Below are 22,785 nucleotides of genomic sequence, written 5' to 3' on the forward strand. Positions count from 1 at the left end.
ATGCACAATAACCTAAAATTTCTCAGATGGATTCGGGTTGAGGATGGATTTGAGTCAAGAGTTCTTCATCACCAAGACTTTTATGAATATCAATATCAGTCTTACCATAATTCAAAAGCTGCTTAAAATTAGGAGCAAGTGCAACAGAGGAACTTAGGCAACAAAACTTGAGATTTGATCATGATGCAGTACCAGAGATGGTGATAACCCCTGGATATTGATGGTGGTGCAGTTAGGAACTGGATTCTTTGTGAGCGTGTATATAAGGGAAGGCATATAATGTTACTTACAGGAGCACAGTACTCCATGATGGGATAGTGCAGTTTGTGACCCTTGCTTGCCCTTCCTGTCAAGAAACATGTTTGACAGATGTCAACATTAAACTGCTTCAGACTGCGGTACCTGAAGCAGAAAAGATAAGTCAAAGCCAATTAGAGACAGGAATTAAACAAGAAACACAAAACAAATGAAAATTGATTCTGAATTAGACCATAAGACATAGGAGTAGAATTAGACCATTCAGCTCATTGAGTCTGCTCCGTCATTCAATCATAGCTGATTTATTTTCCTCTCAACCCCATTCTCCTGCCTCTTTCAGAACCCTGGTGTAGCAATTTGATCTAAGTGTCTTATCTACCTTTGGACCTTCAGAAGAGAACAGAAGGTTTTATTGATAGGGTAGGATGAAAGAGATGGGAGAAGGCTATCATATAGCTGAAACACTGATGTAGAACTGTTGGCCCCAGTGACCTATTGCTGTGCTAGCTATTCTTTGTAAATGAATGCATGTAAGGTTAAGAAGAGGTACAAAAGTAGAGCAAATAATAAAGAAAAAAAGAGAAACATAAGATCTAGAGCTGCAGGGAGTGGAAGAACAAGAGCTGGTGTTCCATTAGCATTATCTCTAGTTGGTATCTTTATTGGTACCAAACCTATGCACACGTACAAACTTCTGTACAAGTTTGGTTTGCTTAAATTGTTACAATTGACACTGATGTGTGAAAGGCTGGTGTGGTACTGGGTGGGTTGCCCTTTAAGGATTTTTCTGCAAATGTTTCAATGTGACATTTTCTAGACACTCACGTTCTGGAGAAGAACCCCTGTATGAAATGCTGTTTTACCCATTATAGTTTTGTCTTAAATTAGTTGCCTTTTCAAATTTAAGTGGTAGTCTATCCTCTGGTATCTTACTGAATGAGAGAAGATAATAAGACCATATGAATAATCCTAGACCTCAAGCTATTGTGTGGACAAATCAATTATAATGCTGGTACGTATACCTATGCTCATTAATTTACCCTGGACTGAAAGTGTCAGCCATTGCTAAGGAACAGTGGTATAAATCAGCGCACCATAAATGTCTCTTCACCATATTCAGAAGGTTTATTGCATCACGGTGAAGGAAAGGAGAATTTAGCATACTTCTGTTTAATTGCATAGACCACTGAAAAGAAAAGTTAAGTAAAAAGATAATTATTGTATTTAATTACCTGAAGCCTTTGATTGGGCATTGTTTGCAGACGTGACATTTGGCTTGGTGTTTTGCAGCTTCAGCAGTTACTAAACGATGCAGGACTGGCAGCCAGACCATTGACTGGGGTTCCAGTCGCATCCATTCCAAGAAATGTGTGACCTCAATTACTGGCTCCTCATTAACCTAGAGGCAGAAGTAAATGACATGCTGCAGAAATTGTAAATGGCACAGTCATTGAGTCCAGATTGTGAAGATATTCTTCAAACCAGATTTTGTGATGGATTAAAATAATGGGTTAAAATAAAGATGGGTTAAAATAAAGGTAAGCATAACATTAACTTTCAGTGTTATTAGAAGCATTATTTTTTTTTCAGTGTGCTGAGAGATGGTCACAACAGCAATTGCTGAAATTTCTGAATTCAATATTTTACACAACACAGAAATGTAGCACTGAAAATTCTCTGGCAACTTGGAAAATATGGAATGGAGGAGAAAATGTGTTCAAGAATTCTTTGGTTTAATATATTTTGTGTCAATACAGAGGGCATAATGAAACAGGTCTAGGTGGGGGTGGGGGGTGTGGAGAGAGCTGGGTTCATATCAGAACCAGTAAAGTAGGAAAGAACATTATCTATAAAGTGATCTCTTCTGAATGGAATCAGAATAGGAACAAAAGACTATGTACCCCTTAGTAATGCAGCCTAACCAAATTAACCCTTGGGATGATTCTCATCATCTCATCTCCAGCCTCAAAGCCTAGGGATCAAATCAGCTGCCCTGGTCCCTGATATTATTCTAGAAGGTACTAATTAGTTAGGGCATGCAATGATTTCACGGTATAACTATCATTAAGAAAACAATTATATGATTTATCTCTATATGATAGCATAAGAAAAAGATACCTATAAGAAATCTGCAATAGCTTCTGTAATAAATTGTATGTATATGTGCCTGTGAGCCCACCAAAAGATGATTGACTTCACATGCAGCTGACTTATGAATGATGGGTTACATTTGCTTGTGCAAGAACAAGAAGGGCAAATGCATGGCTGATGTGGACCTCAAATTTACCTTTATATTCCTCAGGAGTGCCATGGTAAGATTTCAGCCCACCCTCTGCACTCCTACATGACTCCCACCTAGTTTATTTGCTTGGTGGGTTTTAACAATCAGCGCCCTGGCAGTATTGCACAGGCAGGATGCAACCAGCTGATACCATCTGAGGAAAACTAGAAATAAATTAACCACTCTCCAGGGCTGAGAAGACAGAGAACCAAGTGGGAGAGTTCTTATGATTAAAGACAGATTTAAAGTGTGAAGTCTCATGAGCGAAGAGGTGCCGAGAATGGGATCCCATCACCCACATCAAGGGGATTATAACTATATCTATCTTGGTGGGGCCTGGGGAATTGGTGATATGGAGGCATTAAAGTAAATACAAACCCCATTTCCAGAAAAGTTGGGATATTTTCCAAAATGCAATAAAAACAAAAATCTGTGATATGTTAATTCACGTGAACCTTTATTTAACTGACAAAAGTACAAAGAAAAGATTTTCAAAAGTTTTACTGACCAACTTAATTGTATTTTATAAATATACACACATTTAGTATTTGATGGCTGTAACACACTCAACAAAAGTTGGGACAGAGGCATGTTTACCATTGTGTTACATGTCCTTTCCTTTTAATAACACTTTTTAATCATTTCGGAACTGAGGATGCTAATTGTAGTAGATTTGCAATTGGAAATTTTGTCCATTCTTACTTGATATAAGACTTCAGCTGCTCAACAGTCCGTGGTCTCTGTTGTCTGATTCTCCTCTTCATGATACGCCACACATTTTCAATAGGAGATAGATCTGGACTGGCAGCAGGCCAGTCAAACACATGCACTCTGTGTCTACAAAGCCACGCTGTTGCAGCCCGTGCAGAATGTGGTCTGGCATTGTCCTGCTGAAATAAGCATGGACATCCCGGGAAGAGACGTCGCCTTGATGGCAACAGATGTATCTCTAAAATCCTAATATACGCCCCAGAGTCAATGGTACCTTCACATAGATGCAACTCACCCATTCCGTGGGCTCTGATGCACCCCCATACCATCACAGATGCTGGCTTTTACACCTTTCGCTGATAACAATCAGGATGGTCATTTTCATCTTTGGCACGGAGAACTTGACGCCCGTTTTTTCAGAAAACTAACTGAAATGTGGACTCATTTGACCACAGCACGCGGTTCCACAGTCTTTCGGTCCATCTGAGATGAGCTCGGGTTCAGAGAACTCGCCGGCATTTCTGCATAGAGTTGATGTATGGCTTCCTCCTTGCGTAATACAGTTTCAAGTTGCATTTCTGGATGCAGCAACGGACTGTGTTAAGTGACTATGGTTTTCCGAAGTACTCCCGAGCCCAGGTGGCTATAATTGTCACAGTAGCATGACGGTTTCTTAGGCAGTGCCGCCTGAGGGCTCGAATTTCATGCGCGTTCAACAGTGGTTTCCGACCTTGCCCTTTATGCACTGAGACGTCTCTGAATTCTCTGAATCTTTTCACAATATTATGTACTGCAGATGTTGAAAGACCTAAATTCTCTGCAATCTTGTGTTGGGAAATGTTCCTTTTGAATTGACTAGCAATTCTCTCACAAATTTTGGCACAAAGGGGTGAGCCACGACCCATCCTTGCTTGCAAAGACTGAGCCTTTGATGGACGCTACTTTTATACCCAGTCATGATACCTCACCTGCTACCAATTTGCCTGCTTAATGTGGAGTCTTCCAAACCGGTGTTACTTGAATACTCTGTGCACTTTTCAATCTTATTTTAACTCTGTCCCAACTTTTGTTGAGTGTGTCGCAGCCATCAAATTCTAAATTTGTGTATATTTACAAAATACAATTAAGTTGGTCAGTAAAACTATTGAAAATCATTTTTTTGTACTTTTGACAGTTAAATAAGGGTTCATGTGAATTAACAGATCACAAATTTTTGTTTTTATTGCATTTTGGAAAATATCCCAACTTTTCTGGAAATAGGGTTTGTACATTGCTATTATTGGTGTTATTAACAGTAGAATATCTTCATTCTTTGTAGAGGAGGGAAGGCTTCAGATTCATGGACCAGTTTTAGAAATGTCAACTTTTAGAAAGGATGGCCAATATGAAAGACAAAGAGAACTGCCTGAGTAAACAGTGCAGGGGAAGCAAGAGGGAGTTGAATGGACTTACTGCATTGAGGAGTTTAGAAGGCCTGTAGAGGTTTTCAAACGGATTGAACAGTACAGAGTAGTGAAAAAGGAACAAGAACTGTTGCTGGAACAACAACAAAATGTACAGATGTGTATGAAAGATAATGAAATCAAAGCAGGAACTAGAAGTACTGATTAGATTGGAATGCTCCTTAAAAGAAGACATTACATCTTCGTTTTGGTTGCTCTGCAAATATAATCAAAGTATCTTTATTATCAAAGTATGTGTATGCCACCATATATCACGAAGAGATTCACTTTCTTGCAGATATTCACAGTAGAACAAAGAACTACAATAGAACCAATGAAAAACTACACACACACACACAAAGACTGACAAGCAAGCGATGTGCAAATACAAAGAAAACATAATTAATCAATCAATCAATCAATTAAATAAATAACAAACATAAAAAGGTGGAAGAACTCAGCAGGTCAGGCAGATTCTATGAAAAGGAACAAAGAGTTGACGCTTCAGGCCAAGGCTCCTCCATTAGTCCTGATGAAGAGTCTCGGCCCAAGATGTTGACTCCTCACTCCTCTCCATAGACCAACTGTTATCCACCACATGTTGGCAACTTTGAAGCAGGTTAGCTTTTGCTCAGAGGATTTGCCTGGTAAGGTCTCCATGCTTAACAGTTTTCATGTGTGTCAACAGCTGAAACCCACATTTTCCCATTAGCTACTGTTAGTATGAAGTGATAGACTTCATTCTAAACTGTTTGTGCTTCTGTCTTCACACATGATAAAGGTAATAATTATTCTCCTTTTCAAGCATGGACCCACAGTGGCTCAAATGCATCACCAGGATGCTGTTGCAGAGAGCTTTTGTTATGAGGGTAGGGAGCACTAAAGTGGTTTTGCAGGATTGAGGTGCAATTAGCTGGCTGTGTATCACAGAGAAAAGTTGAAATTGTTCATTTTTTCAGTAAAAAGAACCACACCTCAATAACACCGAAATAAGTCATAGAAACATAGAAAACGTATAGCACAATACAGAACCTTCGGCCCGTGAAGTTGTACCAAACACGTCCCTACCTTAGAAATTACTAGGCTTACCTATAGCCCTCTATTTTACTAAGCTCCATGTACCTATCTAAAAGTCTCTTAAAAGACCCAATTGTATTCGCCTCCACCATCATTGCCTGCAGCCCGTTCCACTCACTCACCACTCTCTGAGTAAAAAACTTGCCACTGACATCTCCTCTGTACCTACTCCCCAGCACCTTAAACCTGCGTCCTCTCATGGCAACCATTTCAGCCCGGGGAAAAAGCCTCTGACTATCCACATGATCAATGTCTCTCATCATCTTATACACCTCTATCAGGTCACCTCTCATCCTCCGTTGCTCCAGAGAGAAAAGGCTGAGTTCACTCAACCTATTCTCATAAGGCATGCTCCTAAATACAGGCAACATCCTTGTAAATTTCCTCCGCACCCTTTCTATGGCTTCCACATCCTCCCTGTAGTGAGGCAACCAGAACTGAGCACAGTACTCCAAAGGGAGTCGGACCAGGGTCCTACATAGCTGCAGCATTACCCCTTGACTCCTAAATTCAATTCCACAATTGATGAAGGCCAATACACCGTACGCCTTCTTAACTACAGAGCCAACCTGCTCAGCTGCTTTGAGCGTCCTACGGACTCGGACCCCAAGATCCCTCTGATTCTCCACACTGCCAAGAGTCTTACCATTTATACTATATTCTGCCATCATATTAGACCTACCAAAATGAATCACTTCACACTTATCTGGGTTGAACTCCATTTGCCACATCTCAGCCCAGGTTTGCATCCTATCAATGTCCTGCTGTAACCTCTGACAGCCCTCCACACTATCCACAACATCTTCAACCTTTGTGTAATTAGCAAACTTACTAACCCAGCCCCCCACTTCCTCATCCAGGTCATTTATAAAATCACAAAGAGTAAGGGTCCCAGAACAGATCCCTGAGGCACCCACTGGTGACTGACCTTCATGCAGAATATGACCCATCTACAATCACTCTTTGCCTTCTCTGGGCAAACCAATTCTGGATCCACAAAGCAATGTCCCCTTGGATCCCATGCCTCTTTACTTTCTCAATAAGCCTTGCATGGGGTACCTTATCAAATGCCTTGCTGAAATCCATATACACTACATCTACTGCTCTTCCTTCATCAATGTGTTTAGTCATATCCTCAAAAGATTCAATCTGGCTCGTGAGGCACAACCTGCCCTTGACAAAGCCATGCTGACTACTCTTAATCATATCATACCTCTCCAAATGTTCATAAATTCTGCCTCTCAGGATCTTCTCCATCAACTTACCAACCACTGAGGTAAGATTCACTGGTCTATAATTTCCTGGGCTATCTTTACTTCCTTTTTTGAATAAAGGAACAATATCCGCAACCCTCCAATCCTCAGGAACCTCTCCCATCCCCATTGATGATGCAAAGATCATCGCCAGAGGCTCAGCAATCTCCTCCCTCACCTCCCACAGTAGCCTGGGGTACATCTCATTGGATCCTGGTGACTTATCCAACTTGGTGCTTTCCAAAAGCTCCAGCACATCTTCTTTCTTAATATCTATGTGCTCAAGCTTTACAGTCTGCTGAAAATCATCACTACAATCACCAAGATCCTTTTCCATAGTGAATATAGAAGTAAAGTATTCATTAAGTACCTCTGCTATTTCCTCCGGTTCCATACACTTTCCCACTGTCACACTTGATAGGTCCTATTCTTTCACATCTTATCCTCTTGCTCTTCACATACTTGTAGAATGCCTTGGGGTTTTCCTTAATCTTGCCCGCCAAGGCCTTTCCATGGCCCCTTCTGGTTCTCCTAATTTCCTTAAGCTCCTTCTTATTAGCCTTATAATCTTCTAGATCTCTAACATTACCTAGCTCTCTGAACCTTTTGTAAGCTTTTCTTTTCACCTTGACTAGATTTATTACAGCCTTTGTACACCACAGTTCCTGTACCTTACCATAACTTCCCTGCCTCATTGGAACGTACCTATATAGAACTCCACACAAATATCCCCCGAATATTTGCCACATTTCTTCTGTACTTTTCCCTGAGAACATCTGTTTCCAATTTAAGCCTCCAATTTCCTGCCTGATAGCCTCATAATTCCCCTTACTCCAATTAAACGCTTTTCTAACTTGTCTGTTCTTATCTCTCTCCAATGCTATTGTAAAGGAGATAGAATTATGATCACTATCTCCAAAATGCTCTCCCACTGAGAGATCTGACACCTGACCAGGTTCATTTCCCAATACCAAATCAAGTACAGACTCTCCTCTTTTAGGCTTATCTACATATTGTGTCAGGAAACCTTCCTGAACACACCTAACAAACTCTACCCCATCTAAACCCTTTGCTCTAGGGAGATGCCAATAGATATTTGGGAAATTAAAAGCTCCCATCATGACAACTCTGTTATTATTACACCTTTCCAGGATCTGTTTCCCTATCTGCTCCTCGATATCCCTGTTACTATTGGGTGGCCTATAAAAAGCACCCAGTAAAAAATATCGACCCCTTCCTGTTTCTAACCTCCGCCCACAGAGACTCTGCAGACAATCCCTCCAAATCTTCGAAACTACAAACTGAAATCAAATATACCAGTGATCTAAGGAAAAGGTAATAGTCATTTTCATTGCAAAGTCCAAGATTTTTCATTAAAAAGTGAAGATAAGTCTATTTTCATTCTGAATCTAGGAAGCACATCCATTCCATTTTGGTTCCATTCCACAGAAGGAACAGTTTTCTCGTTTAACTCCCAGAATATTCAGTTTGGTGTGAAACTGATTGCATCATTAATTTGACTGATAATTAAAATTAAGGTAAAAGAGTGATAAGACACTAGAGGCTGGGTTGCAATTAAAATAAACAAATCTCAGACAAGTCTGGCAAGGTGCAAGTATTCCCACAAAATTATTCCGCCCCTCATTTCTCAATCATCCCATTTCCTCCCAGCCCGCCCTTCCTCCTTACCGCAATCCACCTCCTGAATGGAAAAATGCTCACAGCAGACTTACAAACCGGAAGCAGCTCCTGACACTGGGCTCCACATTGCTTCCTCCGAATGCTGCCACCTCGCCCAGCTGGCGGGGGATCTGAATGGCTTCATGCAGGAGAAGGCTGAGGTGTCGCTGATCACACAGATTAGCTGAGCTGCTCACTTGCTTGTACAAGTCTATGGAGGTCAATAATATTTAATCAATTATATTAATGAAGAAATTAACTTTAGAAATTTAAAATGTATTGGTTTTCTTCAGTAGAGGGATGGACAGAAGAAAAATAGGACCATAAATTAAAGTAGTGCTTCTAAGGAACACAATGTGCTCTGAAACATTGAATAGTTATTGAAGTATTTCAGAAGGACAGTTGTTACAATAAATGGAAGATGGAACACTCTCAAATTAATCTATTTGGTTTATCTGCTCTTAAGCCTCTCCTAAATCTATATGCTAACCAGCCTTCGAGGAAGGCCCATGTTCAGCTTTGGGGAAGCAGCTGTTCTGTGACAATGTTCTTTCCTTCTTGACCACTACAGTGTCAGAATCTAAAAATTAGCTGGGGTGCTCCTTATGTGAGCTGCTTGCATTACACCAAAAAAATGCAATATGGGTAGGCAATTACTTTTTATAATTACCTTCTTGTGACTATTTTGCAACAGAACTTTGTTTCTGCACGAGTTACTTGAGGCAAATATTTGTATATTAAATTTAAAGTTAATTAAAGCATTTAATGTTATCTTATTTCCGCATAAACAGTAAGGAAAGACTTGCCCTTATTCAACATCCTGTCATGACTTTCAGTACTGTTTGCAGTGAGGCTACTGGCTATGCAGGTTAAGGGTGATGGCCATTCTCCACACAGAATGATCCTGTGATTAGCAGAAAGATTAGTGTTCTTTGTGTAGTTTGTTGCTCTTTGTGTGAAAGTTTAACGCATACCAGAATAGATAAAAGGCCTTAGTATGGTAAAACATAGTTCAGTATAACTTCACTTGGTGCATTTGGATGCAATAGGAAGATAGCTAGTGAAGTTACATTGAAATATAAGGAGCATTTTGAGATCTTTTGGGAAAAGTTGATAAAGATGTTAATAAACCCAAGCCTTCCCTTCCATCTTTGTGTCTGATATTTACACTGATATTTCTCTTCCACCTCTGCATTGCACAGAGTTATAATTCCAGTTTTGAAGGACAATGCTCGAATCTTGCCATTGCGACCACTAGAGGAGCGAAAGAACAAAATTAATGAAAGAAGTAGAGACAATATACATCGAAAAATAGTTGAAGGAAATGAAAACCTGTTTGCATTTTTCAAAATTGACCACGTCTTTCGAAGTTTTCAAAACTGAAATGCTGAGCAACCAAATTCTCGCAAGAATTTACACAACTTTTCTCTCTCAGCCTGATCTATGACTCTGTAGGGCGTGAGCTAGCTGAATCAAGAGCCCTTTGGCATAAGCTGTGATAATAAATGGTGCTGATGTTTCTAACTGTTGTAAACATCACCCCAGGTCTGCACCATCATCGTCCCACATTCACATAATGTTGGATGGCAACTGGAGTGGGAAATTTGAGAAGTTTCTACTAATTAGCCCACTGGATCTCAATCTCTATTCAAGAGATTGAATAGAGGAATTTTCAACCTAGAGGAAAATTTGCAGTCAAATCTGGGAACTTTCTGATATTTACGGTTCATTGTGGAATTGAATTATTAAGGTTCTATGAAGTGTCAGATGAGATGTGGTAGAATTCAGTTCTTTTATTGCAGGAAACCAACCCCAGGGATGGTTCAAATATGTATTATGCAAATGCCTGTTCCTTATTTAAAATTCAGGAATAAAGATAAACCTGCTTTACAGTTCATGTGTGACATTTAAATTTGTTCTTCCGTAATTGAGACTTCTGTTGCATGTTGCGCAAACTTGAACCGGTGGTGATAAATCCCAGCAAACAGATTCTGCACAGCTGACTGCAATTCCTGGGATTTACTGTGGGTGAGGGAAAGATACAGCATAGGAAGCCAAGCTCACTCCTAGCAACTTATCCAATGGGGAACAGCCTATGTGAGGGAATTAGTATTAGCATAACTTAATGATATATTCATTAGTACAAAATCATCGGTGCTTTCCTTTGTTAGTGACACTCAATTAGGAATTCAAATGCACAATCTTGGCTTTTTTTTCAATGATGTAACTGAAGAATGGTCCATAGAGGAGAGGAGAGGGCTGTTGTCCTGTCAGGAGTGTGACAATGAACAGTTCCAGCATGTGAAAAGTTCTATCACTGCATCACGATATATAGAATGCTGGCACTCGCTGTGCAATGGTCAACCTGTTCCGTGTATGGACATCACTGTGCAATGGTTTTTCCTGTGCAGGACTGGACTGGAATGCCTATCCCTTCCTCTCCTTGTATTCTGCTGGCTGTCTCTGCATTGCACAAACTTTATTTCCACCACAGTTATTGCAGGTGCCCTTGGTTCTCCTACCTTCTCAACCCACAGGACATTGGAGACTTTGATAGTTCCTCACCATCTCTTCCCTTCCCCCAAGGTGATAATGCAGGCCCAGATGCATACCACTACTCTCATACTGTACTTCCAACAATCACATCAAAAATAAAGGCTCTGATTCTACCCTTCATCCACACTCCTACATGTGGAAGGGTCAAAATAATGAGAATTCAAACTTACAAATTCCTTGCAGTGCTCAAAAGGCAGTGGAGAATCTTCATCCTGGTTGAGGGTTCTAGAACCAAGGGTGACAGTTTCAAATAAGGGGTTAGCTATACAGAGCCAACATGAAGAGATATTTCTTCATGCAGAGGTCTGGAATTCTCTGTAATGGAGGGTTAAAGAGTTTCTATCAGTGAGATCACTGAGCAGGAGCAGAGGGACCAAATGACCTATCCCTTATGTTCGGATGTTATCCACTCCTTCCTGCCGCAGTGGTTGCACAGGCCTCAATGCCTCCCCACCATTTACTGGCCTCAGCACAGGCACAATCAGGCCTATGGCATCTGATCCTCCTGACTACTTGAACCTCGACTTGGAACCAGGCACTGGTCACACGCTTTCAACCAGGATGGCATGCAACCAAAGTTTGCTGTGCCCAGCTGTCATGTATTTTTGGTGCATTTCTGATTTTTTTTGGCTTCTACTTCTAAACTCCTTTTGTTGCCTTCTTCTACAGGCCAGGATTAGCAATTAGTGCAGGGAAGTCCTTCTCATTTCAAGTCAACATTTCATTCCAGTCAGATACAGCATGATTCGTTTATGAAGTGATACTGTTACTGAACCTTCTCATCAAATTCTCCCCAGGTGAGACATGAGGCATGCTTGGAACAAAGTCATTTCCAGACTCCTCCACAACCTAGATGTACTGACATAGTTAAATAAGCAGACATTTTCAAATGGAAGAAGGACACTACCGTGGCTGACAAGTGAAGTCAGAGCCAAAGTAAAAGCAAAAGAGAGGGCATACAAGGATGCCAAAGCTAGTGGGAATCTAGAGGATTGGGAAGCTTTAAAAACTTGCAGAAGGAAACTAAGAAGGTCATTAGGAAGGAAAAGATGAATTATGAAAGGAAGCTGGCAACTAATATCAAAGAAGATACTAAAAGCTTTTTTGTATATAAAGGGTAAAAGAGAGTTGAAGGTAGATATAGGACCAATACAAAATGACACTGGAGATATTGTAATACAAGATGCAGAGATGACAGAGGAACTGAATGCGTATTTTGCCTCAGTCTTCACAGTGGAAGAGATCTGCAGCATACCAGACATTCAAGAGTGTCAAGAAAGTGAAGTATGTGCAGTGAAAGTTACGACTGAGAAGGTGATCAGGAAGCTTAATGGTCTGATGGTGGATAAATCTCCTGGACCTGATGAAATGCACCCTCGGGTTCTGAAGGAAGTAGCTGGAGAGATTGTGAAGGCTTTAACAATGATCTTTCAAGAATCGATAGGTTCTGGCATTGTATCAGATGACTGGAAAATTGCAAAGGTTACTCAGCTATTTAAGAAGGGTGGGAGGCAGCAGAAAGGAAACTTTAGATGTGTTAGCCTGACATCAGTGTTTGGGAAACTGTTGGAATCTATTGCTAGAGATATTACAGAGTACCCAGAGGCACATGAAAAGATAGGACAAAGCCAGCATGGTTTCATGAAATGAAAACCCTGTCTGACAAACTTACTGCAATTGTTTGAGGAAATTACAAGCAAGGTAGACAAAGGAGATGTAGTAGATGTGGTGTACTCGGATTTTCAGAAGGCCTTTGACAAGGTGCCGCACATGAGGCTGCTTAGCAAGGTAAGAGCACATGGAATTACAGGGGAGTTACTAGCATGGGTGGAGCATTGGCTGATCGGCAGAAAACAGAGAGTGGGAATAAAGGGATCCTATTCTGGCTGGCTGCTGGTTACCTGTGGAGTTCCACAGGGGTCGGTGTTGGGACCACTGCTTTTTACGATGTATGTCAATGATTTGGACTATGGGATTAATGGATTTGTGGCTAAATTTGCTGATGATACAAAGATAGGTGGAGGAGCGAGTAGTGTTGAGGAAATGGAGAGCCTGCAGAGAGACTGAGATAGTTTAGGGGAATGGTCAGTGAGGTGGAAAATGAAATACAATGTTGGAACATGTATGGTCATGCTCTTTGGTGGAAGAAATAAACGGGCAGACTATTATTTAGATGGGGAGAAAATTCAAAATGCAGAGATGCAAAGGGACTTGGAGTCCTTGTGCTGGATACCCTAAAAGTTAACCTGCAGGTTGAGTCGGTGGTAAAGAAGATGAATGCAAGGTTGGCATTCATTTCTAGAGGTATACAATATAAGAGCAGGGATGTGATGTTGAGGCTCTATGAGGCACTCCTGAGACCATACTTGGAGTATTGTGTGCAGTTTTGGGCTCCTTATTTTAGAAATATATTCTGACGTTGGAGAGGTTTTGGAGTAGTTTCATGAGAATGATTCCAGAAATGAAAAGGTTACTGTATGAAGAATGTCTGGCAGTTCTTGTGCTATATTCCCTGGGAGTTCAAGGGAATGAGGGGGGATCTCATAGAAACATTCCAAATGTTAAAAGGCCTGAACAGATTAAATATGGCAAAGTTATTTCCCATAATAGGGGAGTCTAGGACAAGAAGGCACGACTTCAGGAAAGAAGTACGTCCATTTAGAACAGAGATGCAAAGGAATTACTTTAGTCAGAGGGTGGTAAATCTGTGGAATTTGTTGCCATGAGTGGCTGTGGAGGCCAAGTCATTCGGTATATTTAAGGCAGAGATAGATAGGTTCTTGATTAGCCAGGGCATCAAAGGGTATGGGGAGAAGGCAGGGGAGTGGGGATGACTGGAAGAATTGGATCAGCCCATGATTGAATGGCAGGGCAGACTTGATGGGCTGAATGGCGTACTTGTGCTGCTGTATCTTATGGTATTATGGTCTTATATCATTTTTATCCTTGAACAGCATCTTTTACTCTATGCTAGTCTAATATTCCACATAGTAAAATGCCAGCCCTGCCAACTCCTTGCCAACTTAATGTTAAATTACAAACAGATTTCTGAGTAGATTTGAACTGAAGCACTCAAAATTCATTTTGTGTTATTCTTATTGTAACCAAGGGTATCTCCCACACATCAGTTAAACTAGCATTCACGCCAGCAAGCCAGTGCTGGGATTGGCTTGTCAGTTAAGTCAAACTGGTTCTAAATTCTTGCTTTCCCAAACCAATCTTAGTTTCAATCACTGGTGTGGGGCTGAGCTACAATACCATTTTCTGCCCTGGTTTCCTAGTTGCCTCAGCAAGATTTTCTCAGTGTGCAAAGGTGCAGTGGGAAGTTTCAGCACCAAAAATAGCAATCCCATTGGGATGAGTGGGAGAAATAGGATGTTGGTAGAAAGGCAAGTTGAAGTTTAAAACAAAATATTTAAGTTGTTTTTAATGGCCTGGTTGTTCTTAAGTGAGCTTTTACTATGTTAATCATCTAACATTTTGAACACATTACAAGGTTGCTGGCCTACTGAACGAAAAGGACTTAGAGGGTTTGAGTTATTCTATATGGCTGTGCAGTCACCTGTGCTAAATCAACAGCTGTTCTGTAGTCTGACTAGAGAAAAATGGACCTGGGAGCCATATTAGTCCAAGGGATAGATAGGCAATGATTTTGGAGCAACAAAAGATCTTCTCCAGTATTTTATATTTACTAGAATCATTTTGTGCAATATAATGTGCTGTCATCTGTGTTCAACATCGCTAAGGAGTAAATGGTACGAGAAGGGGTGAAATTAAAACCTACTTGTCATAAACGTTGAGAAGCCAGTTAAGACACATGTCCACAGAGAGAGGCACGTTCACAATTATTCCACGCTCCTGTTCGAGGTGATCGTACATTGTAGTGAGGCACTGGATGATTTCCAGAACATCGATTGTCTGGTCACTCTGTTGTAGTTTGTATTGACTGAAGATATCCGAGGCGCTGCTTATGCTTAACAGATCCACTAACAGAGAATAGTGAAGAAATAAACAACACAAACTTTCCAATAACAATGCAACATTACTATTTTCAGTAAAACATGCCTAGCGAGATATAATTTGTCCATTTAGAAGGAATTAATTAGAGATATTTTAATTATACAATTTTAACAATTCAGTCTTTTCCAGTTTGGGTTCTTTGCCCTGCTCCTTTGATGGATAACCTAGAGAGAGGCTCTGCTATATAGTGCATCTGAAGGTCAGTTCCACCTCATACTTCAATACTCCATAGAAAAGTTTTCATTTGATGCAACGGAGTAACACAAGTAATATCGGTATAACACCCCACATCTTATCACCAACAACTCCAGTGGATGAACAGGCTCTGATGTAAAACGGACTGGTGTGTGGCTATCACCAATTTTATTGTTTCACACTGAGAACAAATAATGAATGCTTCTGCTTTATTAAGTTTTCAGCTGCTCTTAATGGGCACTGAGTAAGTACAGGAGAGCAGTGCTTAAAGTGTTTGTTTGATCAGAGCATCACCATATTTAAGGCTTAACTTTAAAGTACAAGCAATACTAAAATTCAGAAAAAAGTTTTAAGTTAGAGGGATAAAGATAATTCATACATTGAAAGAGTACAGAAAAAACTTACAAGGATGTTACTGAGATTTGAGGACCTGAGTTATGGGGAAAGATTGAAACAAGGTAACTGGAGACTAGGAGCAACTTATTGAAGAGCAACCAATCCTGCCAAAGGTTTTCAGTCCAAAATGTCAACTGTACTCTTTTCCTGGATGCTGCCCAGCCTGCTGAGTTCCTCCAGCATTTTGTGTGCATTGCTCAGATTTCCCGCATCTGCAGATTTTCTCTTCTTCGAAACTGGTTGAGGCTGGCCAATTCCAAGTGTGAATGAGGACTGTGGATGAGTACTAGGATTAAATGGACTGCAGGTGATGAGTTTGTAAGAAGCAGCAGGTGATTCCTATTAGCTGGGTGAAGACGAGGAGGTGTCAGCATGTACAGACCCTGCAGCTGGCCCCAGCCAATCTGGTAGGAATTCCTCGATGAGTGATGGATCCAAGGTGTAACTGAACTTTTCCTCTGGGTCATAGCTTTCCCAGTCAACCAGGTACCGCATATGATGATGATTTGAAAACTGTGTACATTGGAGGTGCAGGCTGAGGTGGGTTGAGTGGTCCATGGACCACGGGTTTGAGCAAAGATATGTGAAAGGTAGGTGTGACCTTGAGGGACGTTGGCAGCTGGAGATGATAAGTGACTCAGTTGACTCAACAGATGATCTTTAAGGGACCAACGAACTGGGTGAGAGCTTGTGAGAGTTGGTGCGCAGTGGCAGATCTTGGCCCCAGGCTGGAGTAGCTCTAGCTGGGGTCCAACCACAGTTGGCCTGGTGGCAGTAGGAGCGGGCAGCCCTGTGTGCTTTCCTCCAAGCATTGTGACAGTAGTGAACCCAAAATGGATGGCAGCTAATAGGATGGACATCTCCCAGTCTCTTTCCTATTAGCTGGGTAGAGACTGGGAGGAGCCTGTATCTGCAGGCCTGACAGGTCTACGTGCAGGTTGATGGGACTAGGCAGAGTAATAGTTCAGCATGAACTAGATGGGATGAAGGGCTTGTTTCTGTGTTTTAGTGCTCTGTGACACTTTTGGGGGTGGGGGGTTAGAAACGTCATGACAATGCTTGCTTTGAATCAATATAATTTTACCAATATGGTTTCAATCAGCTGAAGATATGGAAAGTGACTTCCGGATCACTCTGTGGCAACTGGAAGACACTGCAGTTCCTGGGGACAAAGAAAGCCGAGGCTTTGGAATGGCCCAGAGATACTTACAGCGAAGTGCCTTCTGCACGCGTCTCAGCTTCATGGCAGTTCGATAAGCTGAGAATTTGATGTTATTCAGAGCAGCTATAAAGAAATCAGAAAATATCTATCAAATCTTTGAAAAGGGAAATTAATTCATATTTTTCAAAGACTAATCTATTACTATATCTGCAAACTATCAGACTTGTCCAGCTTCCTTTACTGAATGAGCAAAACTTTTTCCAGCTTGATATATGAAAGTCTGTTTGCCTTCAGATCTTATATAACCATATAACAATCACAGCACGGAAACAGGCCATCTTGGCCCTCCTAGTCTGTGCCGAACACTTAATCTCACCTAGTCCCACCTACCCGCACTCAGCCCATAACCCTCCACTCCTTTCCTGTCCATATACCTATCCAATTTTACCTTAAATGACACAACTGAACTGGCCTCTACTACTTCTACAGGAAGCTCATTCCACACAGCTATCACTCTTTGAGTAAAGAAATACCCCCTTGTGTTTCCCTTAAACTTCTGCCCCCTAACTCTCAAATCATGTCCTCTAGTTTGAATCTCCCCTACTCTCAATGGAAACAGCCTGTTCACGTCAACTCTATCTATCCCTCTCAAAATTTTAAATACCTCGATCAAATCCCCCCTCAACCTTCTACGCTCCAATGAATAGAGACCTAACTTGTTCAACCTTTCTCTGTAACTTAATTGCTGAAACCCAGGTAACATCCTAGTAAATCGTCTCTGCACTCTCTCTAATTTATTGATATCTTTCCTATAATTCGGTGACCAGAACTGCACACAATATTCCAAATTTGGCCTTACCAATGCCTTGTACAACTTTAGCATTACATCCCAACTTCTGTACTCAATGCTTTGATTTATAAAGGCCAGCGTTCCAAAAGCCCTCTTCACCACCCTATCTACATGAGACTCCACTTTCAGGGAACTATGCACAGTTATTCCTAGATCTCTCTGTTCCTCTGCATTCCTCAATGCCCTACCATTTACTCTGTATGTTCTATTTGGATTATTCCTGCCAAAATGTAGAACCTCACACTTCTCAGCATTAAACTCCATCTGCCAACGTTCAGCCCATTCTTCTAACCGGCATAAATCTCCCTGCAAGCTTTGAAAATCCACCTCATTATCCACAACACCTCCTACCTTAGTATCATCGGCATACTTACTAATCCAATTTACCACCCCATCATCCAGATCATTTATGTATATTACAAACAACATTGGGCCCAAAACAGATCCCTGAGGCACCCCGCTAGTCACCGGCCTCCATCCCGATAAACAATTATCCACCACTACTCTCTGGCATCTCCCATCTAGCCACTGTTGAATCCATTTTATTACTCCAGCATTAATACCTAACCACTGAACCTTCTTAACTAACCTTCCATGTGGAACTTTGTCAAAGGCTTTGCTGAAGTCCATATAGACTACATCCACTGCCTTACCCTCATCAACATTCCTCGTAACTTCTTCAAAAAATTCAATAAGGTTTGTCAAACATGACCTTCCACGCACAAATCCATGCTGGCTACTTCTAATCAGATCCCGTCTATCCAGATAATTATAAATACTATCTCTAAGAATACTTTCCATTAATTTACCCACCACTGATGTCAAACTGACAGGCCTATAATTGCTAGGCTTCCTTCTAGTACCCTTTTTAAACAATGGAACCACATGAGCAATACGCCAATCCTCCGGCACAATCCCCGTTTCTAATGACATATTAAAGATCTCCGTCAGAGCTCCTGCTATTTCTACACAAACTTCCCTCAAGGTCCTGGGGAATATCCTGTCAGGACCCGGAGATTTATCCACTTTTAAATTTCTTAAAAGCGCCAGTACCTCCACCTCTTTAATTGTCATAGGTTCCATAACTTCCTTACTTGTTTCCCACACCTTAGACAATTCAATATCCTTCTCCTTAGTGAATACCGAAGAGAAGAAATCATTCAAAATCTCTCCCATCTCCTTCGGTTCCACACATAGCTGACCACTCTGATTCTCTAAGGGGCCAATTTTATCCCTCACTATCCTCTTGCTTTTAATATAACTGTAGAAACCTTTCAGATTTACTTTCACCTTATTTGCCAAACCAACCTCGTATCTTCTTTTAGCTTTTCTAATCTCTTTCTTAAGATTCCTTTTACATTCTTTATATTCCTCGAGCAATTCCTTTACTCCATGCTGCCTATATCTATTGTAGACATCCCTCTTTTTCTGAACCAAATTTCTAATATCCCTTGAAAACCATGGTGATCTCAAACCTTTAACCTTTCCTTTCACCCTAACAGGAACATAAAGATTCTGTACCCTCATAATTTCACCCTTAAATGACCTCCATTTCTCTATTACATCCTTCCCATAAAACAACTTGACCTAATCCACTCTCTCTAAATCCCTTCGCATCCCCTCAAAGTTAACCTTTCTCCAATCAAAAATCTCAACTCTAGGTCCAGTCCTGTCCTTCTCCATAATTATATTGAAGCTAATGCTATTGTGATCACTGGACCCGAAGTGCTCCCCAACACATACATCTGTCAGCTGACCTATTGCATTCCCTAACAGGAGATCCAACACTGCCCCATCTCTAGTCGGTACTTCTATGTATTGTTGCAAAAAACTATCCTGCACACATTTCACAAACTCTAAACCATCCAGCCCTTTTACAGAATGAGCTTCCCAGTCTATGTGTGGAAAATTAAAATCTCCCACAATCACCACCTTGTGTTTACTACAAATATCTGCTATCTCCTTACACATTTGCTCTTCCAACTCACGCGCCCCATTAGGTGGCCTATAATACACTCCTATCAGTGTTACTGCACCTTTCCCATTCTTCAATTCCACCCAAATGGCCTCCCTAGAGGAGCTCTCTAATCTATCCTTCCAAAGCACCGCCATAAGATTTTCACGGACAAGCAATGCAACACCTCCTCCTCTGGCCCCTCCTACTCTATCACACCTGAAGCAACTAAATCCAGGAATATTTAGTTGCCAATCACACCCTTCCTGCAACCATGTTTCACTAATAGCTACAACATCATAATTCCAGGTATCAATCCACGCTTTAAGCTCATCCATCTTTCTTACAATGCTCCTAGCATTAAAATAGATACATTTAAGATACTCTCCATCTCCTCCTCTCTTTCCATCCCTAACAATGCATTCAAATTTATTATCCTTTTCTTTCTTCTCCCCTACATCTTCGGGCTGAGCGCATCCCTTCTCCATCACCTGCCTTTCCTCTCTCACACACTGTCTATTTACTTGCTCCACTGGTGAACTAACCTCCTCTCCCATAGTCTCCTCAAATAGTCTCCTGCCCCCCCATCTTACTAGTTTAAAGTCCGCCCTGTAGCCCTAGCAAACCTCCCCGCTAGGATATTGGTCCCTCCATGATTCAAGTGTAACCCGTCCTTCTTGAACAGGTCACTCCTGCCCCAGAAGAGGTCCCAATGATCCAGAAACTTGAATCCCTGCCCCCTGCTCCAATCCCTCAGCCACACATTCATCCTCCACCTAATTCTATTCCTACTCTCACTGTCGCGTTGCACAGGCAGTAATCCCGAGATTACTACCTTTGCGGTCCTTCTTCTTAACTGCCTTCCTAACTCCCTATACTCTCGTTTCTGGATCTTCACTATTCCTGGTTTCTGTTATAAAATATTCTCTGGGCAATTCTAGCCCTGTCCCAGGGAAATGTCAGGGACCAAACCAGATCCATTGCCAGGTTCTGTCTAATACTTACACCCGAGATAAGCTTCCATCTACTCACCATCATCATCACTAATACAGAGGACTTCCATCTCTTTAATTTTGCCTATCTCTACTCTTGCCTCTGAAATCTGAAACCTTCAACTATGCTGCTGCTACCATAGATTGAAGCATTCCAATGCACCTTAAACTTTCAATGCTAATTCAATGTCCAAAAAACTCAGCAGCTAAAGCAATCTTTAGCCTGCACACCAACTTACATTGTCTGATTCACCCATCATCTCTGTTCTTGCTACTAGTTAAGCAAAAGCTTTGTTTTTTAATCTTCATACATATTTCCAATTCCTTCTTCACTGTAACCTCTTCTGGTCCTACAACTCATCAAGATAGCTGGGCTCTTGCAATTTTGGTTCTTTGATCATCAGAGCATTAAATCGTACTATTGGTAGCTGCCACCTCTCCTCCATTAATACACTTCTTAAAGTTTACACTATAACCAAAGTTTCAATCATTGGCCACAGAGGGCCAGTTTATTTGACCCATTGGCACCAATGATGGGAACAGCTGAATTTACAACTTTCCACCCACTAGCAAATCGGTTCCTCTCCATGCTCTGCAAGGAGGAATCTTCTGGTCAGTGTCCCTATGGGCAATTTTCCATTTCATTAGTCTGGGCTCCACTGAGATTCTTTGGTGAACTGGGATCACCAGACAGTGAATGAGCCCTGACAGAGGGAGACCAGGGAGTGAATGGAATCACTGACACAGTCTGGAAGTCTTGTTTGGGATGTAAGAGTACTCTGTGCAGGGAGGTATTAAGGAAATCTGGAGAAGTGGGGAGCCTTTGGGGGTGATGTCGTATTGAAGATGAAATACATGCTGAGCATTGGGAGGATAGTGATGCATTTTATAAGAAAAGGCTAAAGAAGGCTGGGTAATTCTTATGAAATACTTTTTGAATATAATATTTCCCTTGGGTAGCTGCTTGGAAACTTTCTATGCCTATCTACTCCCAAAAGGGATGTATTTAAACTGCATTTCTCGGCTGATCACTTGGGAGGAACAAACAGGAGAGGCAAAGGGTTAAACAGAGGCTCATGTGAGAGTTCAGATGGCCTGCCAATAAATGGCAAGTAGAACACAATGCTCTTGCAAATTGTCAGTGAGCCATGGTGAGGTGATCTGATCACATCCAATCAGATTACTGGTCTTCATAATTCCTAATTTGGTTTGCGGTCAAATTCTGTTTGACAGCACTGCTATAAAGGGCCCTGCTATGTTTTACTAAAGTTTTTTCTAAGAAAAATCAGCTCTTGTAGTTATAACCACACTTTAATGTGCCAACTGATTAAGTATTATAGAATCATTGAGTTCTGTAGCATGGAAATAGGTCCTGCAGCCCTCAACCAATACTGGATTTACAAAATGTTAATAAACTGCAGTGGAACATTGGTAGTGAAATGAAGGATTGTAAGGAAAGCCTCACCCAGTGACTGGTACAATTTGGCAATGTTTGGGCAATCCCAGCCCTCCTAGTCTATCTGAGCTAATCCCATTTGCATTTGACTTATATACCCCGAAACTTTTCCTTTTGAATCTTTCCCCTAAGTGAGATTATATTCCCGTTGAGGCAACAATGAGACAGGGAAACGCAGTTTGAAACTCGTACTGCACCAATAGACACAATAACCAATGTATCTGCAAAACCCAGTTGATTTCTATTTATTATACTGATTCTCAGACAATACTGAATAAAATGAAGGATTGTAAGGAAAACCTTACCCAGAGACTGGTACAATTCGGTTATTTTTGGGTGATCCCAGCTTGTGGTTTGTCCCTGGTGACTGAAAGGATAGAGCACACACATTAAAGCATGCAGCTTTTCAAAACCTGTACAGATCTCAGAATCAGAACTGCACTGAAACGGAGAATAAAACAATACTTGTGAGAATTCCTGCAGAATTTGGTGACCCTGTGAT

At 41.2% G+C, this 22,785-nt stretch overlaps 1 protein-coding gene across 1 annotated transcript in view; it reads right to left on the reverse strand.

The window, feature by feature from the left end:
• The window catches only part of drp2 (dystrophin related protein 2), a 91,015-nt gene that overhangs the window by 30,956 nt on the left and 37,274 nt on the right, over positions 1 to 22,785 (reverse strand). The window contains exons 8-14 of the mRNA XM_059976516.1: positions 22,589 to 22,650; positions 17,080 to 17,154; positions 15,043 to 15,244; positions 9,871 to 9,956; positions 8,756 to 8,913; positions 1,491 to 1,657; positions 291 to 402 (exon numbers count right to left, since the gene is read on the reverse strand). Coding sequence (XP_059832499.1) covers positions 291 to 402; positions 1,491 to 1,657; positions 8,756 to 8,913; positions 9,871 to 9,956; positions 15,043 to 15,244; positions 17,080 to 17,154; positions 22,589 to 22,650 — 862 coding nt within the window. The remainder of the gene's footprint in view (positions 1 to 290; positions 403 to 1,490; positions 1,658 to 8,755; positions 8,914 to 9,870; positions 9,957 to 15,042; positions 15,245 to 17,079; positions 17,155 to 22,588; positions 22,651 to 22,785) is intronic.

This window comes from Hypanus sabinus, chromosome 8, assembly GCF_030144855.1.
Source record: "Hypanus sabinus isolate sHypSab1 chromosome 8, sHypSab1.hap1, whole genome shotgun sequence".
In the NCBI taxonomy this organism is placed as follows: Eukaryota; Metazoa; Chordata; class Chondrichthyes; order Myliobatiformes; family Dasyatidae; genus Hypanus; species Hypanus sabinus.